This window comes from Gorilla gorilla, chromosome 8, assembly GCF_029281585.2.
Source record: "Gorilla gorilla gorilla isolate KB3781 chromosome 8, NHGRI_mGorGor1-v2.1_pri, whole genome shotgun sequence".
NCBI classification, from domain to species: Eukaryota; Metazoa; Chordata; class Mammalia; order Primates; family Hominidae; genus Gorilla; species Gorilla gorilla.
In genome coordinates, this window is record NC_073232.2 from 120,153,008 (window position 1) to 120,168,498 (window position 15,491).

At 36.1% G+C, this 15,491-nt stretch overlaps 1 protein-coding gene across 1 annotated transcript in view; it reads right to left on the reverse strand.

Annotated features, from left to right (window-relative positions):
- Positions 1-238: 238 nt before the first annotated feature.
- Positions 239-15,491, reverse strand: part of LOC109028506 (uncharacterized) — a 191,558-nt gene continuing 176,305 nt past the window's right edge. The window contains exon 5 of the mRNA XM_019034507.3: positions 239-416. Within this exon, the coding sequence (XP_018890052.1) occupies positions 397-416 (20 nt within the window). The 3' untranslated portion in view covers positions 239-396. The remainder of the gene's footprint in view (positions 417-15,491) is intronic.

Consider the following 15,491-nt stretch of genomic DNA (forward strand, 5'->3'; position numbering starts at 1 on the left):
GGCTAACACAGTGAAACCCCGTCTCTACTAAAAAATACCAAAAATTATTTGGGCATGGTGGTGGGCAGGCGCCTGTAGTCCCAGCCACTCCGTAGGCTGAGGCAGGAGAATGGCGTGAACCCGGGAGGTGGAGCTTGCAGTGAGCCCAGATCGCGCCACTGCACTCCAGCCTGGGGGACAGAGCAAGACTCCGTCTCAAAAAAAAAAAAAAAAAAAAAAAAAATTCCTGAATCATCTCTTTGAGATCTTGAGTATTACAATTTTATTGTGATTTTCAGTCATCATTGGTTTGTCTCACCCAGATTGGTGGGGACCAGTTTGCTCCAGGTTTGCTGCAGCTATAGAATCCTGTGACTCCTGACAAAATGGTGGTCACAGATGAGATTTCTTCCCACATCAGGTTCCCAGATCTCTGCCTACAAAGTGTGGTCAAAGCCAGAGTAGTAGGAGTTTGTCTTTTTCCCTTTCTAAATTTGAATTAGCAGGAAAAAAACGTGAACTAGTTCTTGTTCACACACATACATCAATGTGGTTTTTTTTTTTTTTTTTTTGGCGGGGGTATGAGTACTCTTGTTTTCTGACCCCTTCCCTCTCAGAGATGGTCATTTTTTTTTTCCTTTTTCTCTTTATTTCATGTGTCATAAAGAGGAGAATCAGAGGGTAAGAACACAGGCATAAGGCTTAGATAAGCTTATTATCTGAGCTGGCCTCACAGCCAGGTAAGTTCACAGTTCTCACTAGAGTGATGTCTGTTTGGACAAACTTTGCTGTAGGGTCTCTGAGACCACAAAAAAGTATGAGGTTCTCCTTTTATCTTGTTTTATGTCCCGAGAATCTGGCTATTTGACCAGTGAGAACACTGTCTTTGGTCTCTGCCAGCTGGCAGGCAAGTGTGCCGGCTTGCGTCGGACAGCCAGTTGAATAGGCTGGAAGCTGCAGACACAAAGTCACAACCAGCAGTATCTGTTTAATCCTGATAGTGCTCAAGTGAGTTTGTCTTAATGGGAGGTTCCAATCCATAAGGGCCTTTGTTGTCTCAACCTTCAATTTCTTGGTAAGCACTGAGAAAGTCCAGTCTCAGTAGCGCCTTATTGGTGTCACCAATGACACATAATGGTTCAGTGACTGGAGGCATCCCAATTTTCTGCAGGAGTCCAGAGACACCGTTTTCACAAATACTATTCTTACCACCTCTGGCAATGAAACTCTTTGCTTTCTTAGTTTATCTCTGACAGTTAACTTTTTAGATCACGGGGACTGCATTTTCGGTATCCACTTTAGGAACACCATTTCCATCATGGTATTCTAAACCTGAAAAGTCTTTTCATGAAAAGTCTTACGGCTTTGAGTTGCTTCTAGAATAAATAAATTGGTTAAATTTGAAAAAAGTTTGAGAGAGCTCTCATCCTAAACAACTGTCTTATTGGTGCATATGGAAAAATCAAACTGAAAAGAAGACACAAAGAACCATAACAGATTGCCTTAGAGACTTCCTTAGCAATATTAAAAATGAGAAATCAGATTTAGAACAAAGTTAAAATTCTTTAAACTGACCATAAATTCCCTTCTCTGCCCTCATTACTTCCCTATGTCCATGTCCCCGACCCTCTAAAAGCTCATTTGGATCTTTGGGTCTCTAATTAAAACCCATCTTCTCCAAATTCAGCTCAATTTCCTCAGTAAATTCCTTTAGCTCAAGAGAGAAACATTTGTAAGAATTTATTTGAATTATGACTCTTGGCTTTGGAGTACCCATTTGTTACTCATTCTCTTTCTCCAAAGGAGAGCTGAGATCTTGGCTTGGCCTTCTGCCTGCCAGGGGTATGTAGGTTGGGAGCTCCCAAGGATATGGTCAGAAAGAATTGTTGGTTCCACACCATTTGCACGTAGTATACCAACTGTTGCCAACTCACAGAGACATTGTCTAAGTCTTTCTTCTGTATGTGTTTGAGTGACTAACTCTTGGAAGAACTGTATCATTTTACTTTTGCTTTGAAGATGGGTGCATCTGTGGTTCAGCACCCATAAAAGGCTTATTAGTTTTAGAATTGAGTCACCTGTTAGGTATACCTTTGTTTTAGAACTTTGGTTTATATTCAGAGTGTAACAGAATTTAGGATTTCTCTCCTAAGCTAAAATGGAACTATATGCATAGAAAGGAAAAAAAAAAACAGTTTACTAGAACATTTCAAAGAGGAACAGTTCTAAATATAGAATAAAGGAATCTTTTGATTTCCATCTTAGTGGGAAATCTTCTCCCTGATATAAAGGAGCAAGTTGAAGATAACGCAGGATGGATGAGTCAAACCCTTGATATTATTTAGGTTGCAACCCAATTCTTTGAAGAATTAAAAACAACTGTCCTTGTTTTACAAATTGAGTCTTTACAAAGATAGAAGTGTGCCTCTAGAAGAAATTCAAACTCACCTATCCTTCTTACTAATTCCCAAACCTCATCTATGTATCTCAAGATGCTTGTAGATACTTTAGAAAATCAAGACATTGAAAATGGAACTGTCCTGCAATTAAGAAGGAAAAGTTTAAATAGTAATTACCCTAGACATCTGATAATAGGCAAATACGCTTCCAAAAACTGCTTGGTAAATGTGCATTCTTCCTCTGTGCCCTTGAGATGTCTTACCCAAGAACCATTACTTTTGAAATGCAAATTTAAGAAAGATAATTCTCAGATAAAAACAAAAGAAAGAAAAAAAAAAAGGAAGGAAGAAGGAAGGAGGGAAGGAGAAGACTATTTGGAAACCAGCAAATGGAAACTCTTAAAAGCTTTAACCATCTGAGCAGGTAACCTTACTTTGTTCAATATGCCATATTCAGTAAGTTTTGAATTACTATAGCTGACATGGGGCTAAAGTTTAGAGTGAAAGCGGAGATATCTGTTCTGTCTGTGTTTATGGATGGCTACATTTATACATATGTTATATAATATGATATTTTTCTACCTCCAAATGACCTCTACTTAATTGACCCAAGGAAAAATAAGGGTTTAAACAATTATTCTGTCAGAAACATAGAACTAACTCAAATGTTTCTCAAATTCATGTTAGCTTAGTAAACTTTAGTCAATAAGAATGTCATTGGCTTAATTAAAACATGTCTTTAGAGTTGTTAGCATTAAATATAATGTAGATACACAACTTTTATTTTCATTAGATGTTTAAAATCCTAAGAATTGGTTCGACCTAAGAGCAAATGCACATGAGAAAGTGCAGTGTCCATTACTTTATGTATATAAAGCACAGCCAAAAAACAAAAGCCCAATTATTTAACTTTTTACATTCTTGATTTTGTGATACTTGCCTAAATGCAGGTGTTATAAAAATAGTTGACAGGGAAATACTTGATGTATTAGACAAAGCTAGTCATCTCATTTAAATTTCATAAGTAATCTAAGCATAATTGCAAGGAACAAGGGAATGAAATAAATGTAAGTAGAATAAAAGTTTATAAGCTTTTAGACAATAATCATGTTATGTCTACTTAAAATGGTTTCCCAATCTCTTTGGTAACTATACCCTTAGGTGATGGATATTAATTAAATGTGTATGTCATTTCCAAATAAAATAAAATACTGAAATATTAATTGCTGAATAAAAGTTTCAGTTTATTTTGGCTTCTTAGAGTTTATAAAAAGAAAAAAATAGTTGAGTCTCTTAGTAAATATGCTGTTTCATATTAAAAAATTGTTCTGAGGAAGCATGTGTTCCTAGAAATTATAAAATGTGTATTCAGACCATTTAAAATTTCTCGTTCCTAGGTTTTCACAGGAAAATGGGTTACTAAGACTTAATATTCTAATATGTAAATCAAACTCCTAGTAATAAGGAAAACAAGTGTATACAAAATGTACAAGGAAAGTAAGATGTTGTAAGGTATGAGGATGAGATTTTTTGCTGAGAAAAATATTTCTGTCTAGGTAAGAGATTTTGAAAGGTTGTTTAAGAATGAATAAGGAAGAATGAATAAAAACTGAATGGATATAGAAAGTTTGAAGGGGTGACAAAGGGAAAGAGAAATTTGAGTGGTCAAACTGACTAAAATGGAATGAAATTATTATGTTTTTAAAAAATAGCAATTAAGGCTGCTTTTATTACTTTGATATTAAATCAAAGTATAGAGATGTAAAACTAGAATTTGTCATCCCTTTTAAAAGCAAGATATTCTTGGAATATTGATAAAATATAGCAAGTAAAATTTCTTTATCTTTTGATTGTTCTTAAGGAGGGTGGGGAAGATTGTGTTTTGTCAAAATAACTTTGTGTTTCATGTTTTAATTATTATATCTTTGATTACTTAACAATCAAATATTCTCAATATTAAAAGAGCTAAGGTTTTTTTCTACAACTATGTTAATTTTCTCTATTTGCCTTTGAAATCTTGTATCATTTTGATTTAATTTCATTTTATCTACAACTACATTAATTTTCTGTATTTGCCTTTGAAATCTTGTGTCTCTTTGATTTTATTTCAAAGTATTCTGTGATCTTTTCATCAAATATTTTAAACCTTTTGATATTTTTGAGAAACTCCCAATAATTCACTTTTAAATTAAGTCTTTTTTGACCTTGAATTAGTTTGAGATTTTCTAAACAGGCTTCTGAGATTTGTCAAGATAATTTTTTTTTCTTGTAAAGGAGACATGTTAGGCTAATTAGGTTTATTTGATATGTTAAATTATATGGGAGGCATTGTCAAGTAAGAAATGATGTTTAACTGATATTATATCTAGAAAACACCATCCTCTCAGCCCTAAGGCTTCTTAAGCTGGTAAGCAACTTCAGCAAAGTCTCAGGATATAAAATCAATGTGCGAAAATCACAAGCATTCATTTACACCAACAATAGACAAGCAGAGAACCCAACCATGCATGACCTCCCATTCACAGTTGCTACAAAGAGAATAAAATACCCAGGAATACGGCTAACGAGGGAAGTAAAGGACTTCTTCAGAGAGAACTACAAACCACTGCTCAAGGAAATCAGAGAGGACACAAATAGCAAAACATTCCATCCTCATGGATACAAAGAATCAATACTGCGAAAATGGCCATATTGGCCAAAGTAATTTACAGATTCAATGCTACTCCCATTAAACTACCATTGACATTCTTCACAAAATTAGAAAAAACTATTTTAAAATTCATATGGAACCAAAAAGGAGCCTGTATAGCCAAGACAATACTAAGCAAAAAGAACAAAGCTGGAGGCATCAGCTACCTGACTTCTAACTATACTACAAGGCTACAGTAACCAAAACAGCATAGTACTGGTACAGAAACAGACACATAGACCAATGGAACAGGATAGAGAACTCAGAAATAGGAACACACATCCACAACCATCTGATCTTCAACAAACCAGACAAAAACAAGCAATGGAGAAAGGATTCCCTATTTAATACATGGAACTGGGAGAAGTGACTAGCCATGTGAAGAAAATTGAAACTGGACCCCTTCCTTATACTGCATACAAAAATTAACTCAAGATGGATTAAAGACTTAGATGTAAAACCCAAAACTATAAAAACTCTAGAAGAAAATCTAGAAATACCATTCAGCACATAGGCACAAACCAAGATTTCATGACAAAAACATCAAAAGCAATTGCAACAAAAGAAAAAATTGACAAATGGGATCTAATTAAATTAAAGAGGTTCTTCAAAGCAAAAGAAACTGTCATCATGGAGAACAGAAAACCTACAGAATGGGAGAATATTTTTCCAGTCTATCCATCTGACAAAGGTCTAATATCCAGAATCTAAAAGAAACAAATTTACAAAAAAAAAAAAACTAGCAACCCCATTAAAAGGTGGGCAAAGGACATAAACAGACATTTCTCAAAAGAAGACATTTATGCCACCAACAAACATGAAAAAAAGCTTGACATGATGGATCATTAGAGAAATGCAAATCAAAACCACAATGAGATACCATCTCACACCAGTTAGAATGGTGATTGTTGTTGTTTGTCTCAAAAAAAAAAAAAAAAAAAAAAAAAGTCTTGCTCTGTCACCAGGTTGGAGTGCAGTGGTGCAGTCTCGGCTCACAGCAACCCTCCACCTCCCAGGTTCAAGCGATTCTCCTGCCTCAGCCTCCCAAGTAGCTTGGACTACTTGGCGCTCACCACCGTGTGCTCAGCTAATTTTTGTATTTTTAGTAGAGATGGGGTTTCACCATGTTGGCCAGGATGGTCTCTATCTCTTCACCTCGTGATCCACCTGCCTCCGCCTCCCAAAGTGCTGGGATTACAGGCGTGAGCCACCATGCGGGACCAGTGATTATTAAAAAGAAACAGATGCTGGAGAGTCTGTGGAAAAACGGGAATGCTTTTACACTGTGGCTGGGAATGTAAATTAGTTCAACCATTATGGAAGACAGTGTGGCGATTCCTCAAAGACCTAGAACCAGAAATACCATTTGACCCATCAATCTCATTACTGGGTGTATATATACCCAAAGAAATACAAATAATTCTATTATAAAGATACATGCACATGTGTGTTCATTGTGGAATTATTCACAATAGCAAAGACATGGAATCAATGTCCATCAATGATAAGACTGGATAAAGAAAATGTGGTACATATACATCATGGAATACTGTGCAGCCATGAAAAAGAATGAGGTTATATCCCTTTGCAGGGACATGGATATAGCTGGAAGCCATTATTCTCAGCAAACTAATGCAGGAACAGAAAACCAAACACATGTTCTCATTTATAACTGGGAGCTGAACAGTGAGAACCCATGGTCACAGGGAGGAGAACAACACACACTGGGGCCTATCAGTGGGAGGGGGTAGGCAGATGGAGAACATCAGGAAACATAGGTAACGCATGCTGGGCTTAATAACTAGGTGATGGGTTGACAGGTACAGGAAGCCACCCATGGCACACATTTACCTATGAAACAAACCTACACATCCTGCACATGTACCCCAGAATTTAAAATAACAAAATAGAAAATTAAAACTGGAAAAAAATGATATTTAACCTTGAGTTATATGTATATACATTAATATGTGTTCCAGAAATTTTGTAAAATTCCTAGAAAACTGATTAAGTCCTGGTAAATCAGTCATAATCCCAGTTATTTTTAAATATTATGTTACAGAGATAACCAAATTTTATTGTCAATTACATTTTAATAAACTCTCTTCAGATCTTTAACCATGTCTATTTTTAAGTCTTTTGTCATCTACAGACATTAAGTATCTAAAATCCAAAAGTGCTTTATCTTCAAGAAAATTCATGGAAATGACTGACAAGTACAGATTCCTGATAACTTTAAGATCATACCATTGGACTGGGTATGACTATCCAGTGCTCTAGTGAAGACATCGACAGGTTAATGAAGCTGTTAACCCCACATCAAGTAGAACAAGAATTACATGGGTCTCAATGGATGGATGGTGACAATTGTTTAATGACTGTTTTGTTTGAAACATTGCTCGTTCTTTAAATGTTTATTTTTCCAGATTTAAGAAAACCCTCCTTTTTTTCTTTTAAGCTATCTATACCATATAGCAATTTGGTAAAGTACAATTTTGTGTATAAAAATGCAAACATTTACTATTCCCCCAGCTTGATCTCTCCAGAATTTGGACATTTCATAAATATTCCTTTTTTTCTTCCCCCAATGGCAATATAGACATTTGCATAATCTTAATTAAAAAAAAAAAACTTGTTCTTGTAACAAAACACAATTGGAAACAGTGGTTATGCTACCAAGGCTTTGACTGTGATGTCTTACTTTCTGATACGAACAAACAGCTTTAAGGAACTAGGGTTGACTTCATGGGGCCAATAAAGCCTATGGGAAATAAATGGTGTGGTACCTTGAATACATGGTTCACATGGTTGCTTGAGAGATGGGAAAGGAATGTCACTTTCTGGCAGGCCCAGGAACCTCAAGATACTTGAGGAACTACAAAGAGAGGAATTCACCCCTATCTATAGGTATTACAGGCACGGTTTGATGGTGAGTCCTTGGTTTGGCTTTTTAGTTCTGAGAAGCTTTTAAAAGCCCAGTCTGAAATTTCTTACTAAAAGTTCTAGCAAAGCAGACTTAGAGCCCAGAAAGAGGCAGAACAAGGTGACTGAATAGAACCCTGCAGTGATCATACCCTTGCAGAAGCACCAAAGTTAACAACTATCCACACGAGAAAGCATCTTCATAGGAACTAAAAAATCAGGTGAACAATCACAGAACTTGGATTTAACATCATAGCAAGGAAAGAGGTGCTGAAGAGGGTAGGAAAGACAGTCTTTAACTGTCAACACCACTCTTTCCCCATCCCCCAGCAGTGCAGCATGGCATGGAGAGAGAATCTGTGCACTTGGGGGAGGGAGAGCAAAGTGGCTATGGGATTTTGCATTGGAACTCAATGCTACCCTGTCACAGTGGAAATCATCACAGGGCAGAATTGGGCTGCAGCCATGGAGGGAATATGTAGGCCAGCACTAACCAGAGAGGAATCATCCATCCCAGTGATCAAAACCTGAGTTTTAGCATGCCCCACTAGCATGGACTGAAGTGCTCTAAGGTCTTAAATAGGCCTGAAAAACAGTCCAGACCACAAGGCCAGAAATTCCTGGGCAAGTTTTGGTGCTGTGCTGTACTTAGAGCCAGTTGACCCTGGGGTACATATGACCCAGTGAAACAACAACTGAGGTGACTAAGGAAGAGTTGTAATAGCCCTCCCCCCAATACCAGGTAACAGAGCTCACAGCTCCAGGAGGGAGTCCTTCTGCTTGACGAAAGGAGAGGAAGGAGTAAAGAGGACTTATTCCTGCAACTTGGATACCAGCTCAGCCACAGTCAAAGCACCAAGCAGGGTCCTAAAGTTGCCATTCCAGGCCACAGCTCCTGGACAACATTTCTGGACCCATCTTGGCCAAAAGAGAACCCACTGCCCTGAAGATAAGGACACAGTCCTGCCAGAATTTACTACCCTCTGACTAAAGAGCCCTTAGGCATTAAATAAATGGCAGTAATAGACAAGCAGCAGTTGCCACAGGCCTAGGGCAAGTCCCAGCATTGTGCTGGCTTCAGGTGTGACCTAGCACATTCCCAGCTGTGGTGGCCCTGGGGAGAGACTCCTGGCTTGATGAAAGGAGAGTATGAAAGACATTGTCTTGCAACTTGGGTACCAGCTGAGCCACAGTAAAATAAAGCAACAAGCAGGCTCCTAAAGTCCCAAGTTTCAGGCCTTAGCTCATTGGAGGCCATTTCTTGACCTACCCTGAGCCAGAATGGAACTCATGCCCTGAATGGGGTGAACCAGGCCTAGAAGGACTTACACTTGCTGATTAAGGGGTGCTTGGGCCTTCAAAAAAAAAAAAAAAAATCCCAGCAGTACCCTGATTGTAGTGGCCCTGGGCCTTGAGCAGTGGTAATCATGAGCAGTGACTTCTGCTTGAGAAAAGGAGAGGGAAAAATAAAGAGGACTTTGTCTTGCAACCTACCAGCTCTGCCTCAGTAAAATAAAGCACACAACAAGTTCCTAAAGCCCCCGATCCTGGCCCTAAGCTCCTGGATGCCATTTCTAGACCTACGCTGGGCCAGAAGGGAACTGGCTGCACTAAAAAGAAAGACCCAGTGCTGGCAAGATACATTATTTGCTGACTACAGAGTCCTTGGGTCTTGGAGTAACATAAGTGGCAGCCAAGAAATAAGCATGCCTGGCCTGGGGCAAGGACCAGTACTGTGCCGACTTCAGGTGTTACCCAGCACAGTCCCAGTAGTAGTGGCCACAGGAATGCTTGTGTCACCCTTCCCTCAACTCCAGGCAACTCAGCACAGAAAAGAGACTCTGTTTGGGTGGAAAGTAAGGGAAAAGAACAAGAGAGAGACTCTTCCTGGAAATCCAGGGAATTCTCCACAATCTTACCCAAGACCACTAAGGCAATAATTCTACAAGTTACAGCATTATGGGGCCTGCAGTGCCCTCGAATGCACAAATGGGTGCAGTGACCACAGATTTAGATCACAACACTCAATTCCCTTTAATACTTGGAAAGCCTACTCAAGAAGGATGGGTATAAATAAGCCCAGACTGCCAAGGCCACAATAAATACATGATTTGCAGTCCCAGATATCAGTGAACATACACAAACATCAAGACCATACAGGAAAACAAGACCTCACTAAATGAACTAAATGAGACGCTGATGATCAATTCCAGAGTAACAGAAGTACATGAGTTTTCAGACAGATAATTAAAAGTAGCTTTATTGAGGAATTCCAATAAAATCCAAGATAACGCAGAAGGAATTCAGAATCATGAGATAAAAAGTGAAATAATTAAAAATAATTAAGCAGAAAATCTGGAGCTGAAAAATTCAATTGACAAACTGAAGAATACATCAGTCTCTCAACAGCAGAACTGAACGAGTGGAATAATTAGTGAGCTTGAAGACAAGCTATTTCAAAGTAGAAAGAATAGATAAAAGAAAAAATAAAAATTAATAAACCATGTGTATAAGATCTAGAGAATAGCCTCAAAAGGGCACATCTAAGAGTTATTGGCCATAAAGAGCAGGTAGAGAAAGACTGAGGTAGAAATTTTATACAAAAAGGTAATAACAACTTTCCAAACCTAGAGAAACATATCAATATTCAAGTACAAAATAATTATATAACATCATGGAGATTTAAGCCAAATAGACTACGTCAGGACATTTAATAATCAGACTATCAAGGTTAAAGAAAGAATCCTAAAAACAGCAAGAGAAAAGGAAAAAAACACATAAAGGAGCTCCAATATGTCTGGCAGCAGATTTTTCACTGGATATTTTACAGTCCAGGAGAAAGTAGCATGATATATTTAAAATGCTGAAGGAAAATATATTTATCCTTGAATATTATATACAGTGAAAATATCCTTCAAACATGCAAGACAAAGATTTTCCCAAACAAAAGCTGAGGAATTTTGTCAATACCAGACCTATCCTACAAGAATATTAGAGGTAGTTAATCAGAAAGAAAAGGACATTAAAAACCAATAAGATGTCATCTGAAGGTACAAAACTCACAGGTAAAAGTACACATACAAATACAGAATATTTTAACACTGTAATTGTGGTTTGTAAACTACCTGTATCTTGAGTAGCAAAAGAGGAGCCTATCAAAAATAAAAACTAAAAACTTTTTAGACATAGACTGTATAATAAAATATAAACAATAAAAAATTTAAAAAGTAGGGGTGGAGATAAAGTGTTGAGTTGTTTTAGTTTTCTTGTTTGTGTGTTTGTTTTGCAATTACATTTAAGTTGTCATCAGTTTAAAATAGGTTATAATGTGTTAACTGCAATCCTCATGGTAACCTTAAATGAAAAAACTAACAACAGATAAAAAAATATGAGGTAAGAAATTAAAGCATATCACTAGAGAAAATCACTTTCACAATAAGGAAAACACAAAGAATAGAAGGAAGAATGATAAGACCACAAAATAGCCAGAAAAGAAATAACAAAATGACAGTAGTTTACTTATTAATAGTAATATTGAATGTAAATGGCATAAACTCTCCAATCAAAAGACAAAGAGTGATTGGATTAAAAAACAAAACCCAGTGATCTCTTGACAATAAGAAACAATTCACCTATAAAGATACACATAGACTAAATATAAACGGATGAATAAAAAGATAATCCATGCACACGCAAACCAAAAAAGAGCAGAAGTAGTTATATCAGACAAAACAGATCTCAAGACAAAAACTGTAAAAACAGACAAAGATGGTAATTATTTAATGGTTAAAAAAATAAATTCAGCAAGAGGATATCACTATCGTAAATATATATGCATCCAACACTGGAGCACCCAGATATGAACAATAAATTTTATTGATACTAAAGAGAAATGAATCTGAACACATGGATAGTGGGAAATCTTAACACCACACTTCCATCACTAGACAGATCATCCAGACAGAAAATCCACAAAGATCCATCAGACCTCATCTGCACTAGAGACCAAATGAACCTAATCAGTATCTACAGACTATTTCATCCAACGTCTGCAGAACACACATTCTTCTCAGCACAGGAATCATTTTCAAAGATAGACAATATGTTAGGCCACAAAACAAGTCTTAAAACATTCAAAAAATTGAAATAATATCAAATATATTTTCTGATCACAATGGAATGAGTAGAAATCAGTAACAAGAGGAAATTTGGAAAGCATATGAACATATAGAAATTAAACCACAATAATCCTGAATAACCAGTGGGTCAATGAAAAACTTCAGAAATTTTAAAAATTTATTGAAACAAATGAAAGTGGAAACACAAATAGCAAAACCTATGAGATACAGCAAAACAGTACTAAAGAGGGAAGTTTGTAGGAGTAAGTGCCTACAACAGAAAGTAGAAAAACTTCAAATGAACAACATAATGATGGATCTTAAAGAACTACAAAATCAAAAGCACAACCCCAAATTAGTACAAAAAAGAAATAAATGTAATAGCATAAATAAAATTCAAATGGAAAAATACAAAAGATCAATTGAAAAATTGTTTTTTTGAAAAGATAAACAAAACTTAACCTTTATCAAGACTAACAAAAAAAATCCAAATAAAATCAAAAATGTAAAAAGACATTGCAAGTGATATCACACAAACTCAAAGAATTATTAGAGATTCTTATGAGCAACTATATGTCAGTAAACTTGAAAACCTAGAAGAGATAAATAAACTCCTAGACAGACACAGCCTACCAAGATTGAAACCCAAAATGTGAATGGACCAGGAACAAGAGATTGAAACCATAATAGTCTTCTAACAAAGGAAGTAACTTTACCTGATGACTTCACTACTAAATTCTACAAAACATTTAAAGAACTAATGCCAACCCTACTCAAATTATTCCAAAAATTAGTTTGAGAATATTCCATCCCAGAAGAAAGGAATACTTCCAAACTCATTCTATGAAGCCAGTATTCCCCTTATAGCAAACTCAGACAGACATACTAAAAAACAAGCAAACAAAAAACAACTATAGGCCAATACTGCTAATAAATATTGATGCAAAAACACTCAATATTAGCACACTACATTCACCAACATATTAAAAGATTATTTATCATGCCCAAGTAGGACTCATCCCAGGGATGCCAGGATGTTTTGACATATGCAAACCAATCAATATGATACATCATTTCAAAAGAATAAAGGATAAAAGCCATATTATGCTGAAAAGGCATTTGATAAAATTCAGCATCACTTTACAACCAAAAAATCCCAGAAAACTGGGTGATATGGTTAGATTTTGTGTCCCCACCCAAATCTGATTTTGAATTGTAATCCCCGTAATTCCCACGTGTTAAGGGAGAGAATACATGGAGATAATTTAATCATGGGGGTGGTTTCCCCCATGCTGTTCTTGTGATAGTGTTTTCTCATGAGATTTGATGGTCGTATAAGGGGCTCTTCCCACTTTGTTCGTCACTTTTCCTTCCTGCTGCCTTGTGAAGAAGGTTCCACTTCACCTTCTACCATGATTGTAAGTTTCCTGAGGCCTCCCCTAGCCATGCTGAATTGTGAGTCAATTGAACCTCTTTCCTTTATAAATTACCCAGTCTTGGGCAGTTCTTTATAGTAGTGTGAAAATGGACTAATACACTGGTTATAGAAGAAACATTTCAACATAGTAAAAGCCATCTATGACCAACCCACAGCTAGTATCATATTGAATGAGGAAAAATTGAAACCCTTTCCTCTAAGATCTGGAAGGAGAGAAGGATGCCCGTTTTCACCAATGTTATTCAACATAGTATTGGAAGTCACAGCTAGAGCAATCAGACAAGAGAAATAAATAAATGGCTTTCAAATTAGGAAGGAAGAAGTAAAATTCTTTGTTTGCAGATTATATGATCTTATATTTGAAAAAAACTAAAGATTCAATAAAAAATTATTAGAACTGGCAAATTCAGTAAAGTTGCAGGATACAAAACCAACATACAAAAATCAGTAGCATTTCTATATGCCAACAGTGAAAAAATCTAAAAAATCAAGACAGTAATCCCCTTCACAATAGCTACAAATAAAATAAAATACCTATAAATAAACTCAACCAAAGGAGTGAAAGTTCTCTACAATAAAAGCTATAAAACATTGATGCAGGAAATTGAGGAGAGCACCAAAAAATGAAGATATTCCATGTTCATGTATTGGAAGCAATCAATATTGTTAAAATGTCCATACTAATCAAAGCAAACTACAGATTCAATGAAATCACTATCAAAATGCCAATGGACATTCTTCACAGAAATATAAAAAACAATCCTAAAATTTATATGGAACCACAAAAGACCCAGAATACCCAAAACCATTTTTAGCAAAATAAACAAAACTGGAGGAATCACTTTGTGTGACTTCAAATTATGCTACAGAACTATAGTCACCAAAACAGCATGGTACTGGCATAGAAAACACATACACATACATAAGATAATGGAACAGAAAAGAATATCCAGAAATAGATCCATATATCTACAGTGAACTCATTTTCAACAAAGATGTCAACAATATACATTGAGGAAAGGACAGTCTCTTTAATAAATGTTGCTGCAAAAACTAAATGTTCATATGCAGAAGAATAAAACTATACTCCATCTTTCACCATATAAAATCTAATCCAAATGGATTAAAGACTTAAATCTAAGACTGGAAAATATGAAATTACTAGACAAAATCCTTGGGGAAATTCTCCAGGACATTGGTCTGAGCAAATATTTGAGTAATATTCCAAAAGCACATGCAAATAAAGCAAACATGGACAAATGGGATTAAATCACATTAAAAAGCTTCTGCACAGTGAAGGGAACAGTCAATAGAGTGAAGAAGCAACCCACATAATGGAAGAAAATTTTTTGCAAACTATCCATCTGACAACGGATTAATAATCAGAATATACAAGGAGCCCAAACAACTCAATAGGAAAAAATCTAACAATCCAGTTAAACAATGGGCAAAAGATCTAACTGATATTTCGTAAAAGACACACAAATGGCAAATGGGTATATGAAAAGGTGCTAAACATCACTGATCGGAGAAATGCAAATCCAAATTAAAATGAGTTATCTCACCCCAGTTAAATTGGCTTTTATCCAAAAGACAGGCAATAATGAATGCTAGCAAGGATGTGGAGAAAAGAGAACCCTTGTACACTGTTGGTGGGAATGTAAATTAATATAGACACTATGGAGCACAGAATGGAGGCTCCTCAAAAACTAAAAATATAACAAAACCCTCTTCTAGGTATATACCCAAAAGAAAGGAAATCAGTATATGGAAGAGATATGTGTACTCCCATGTTTACTGCAGCACAATTCACAATAGCCAAGATTTGGAAGCAACCTAAGTATCCATCAATAGAAGAATGGATAAAGAAAATGTGGCACATATACAAAATGGAGTGCTATTTAGTCATAAAAAGAATGAGATCCTGTCATTTGCAACAACATAGA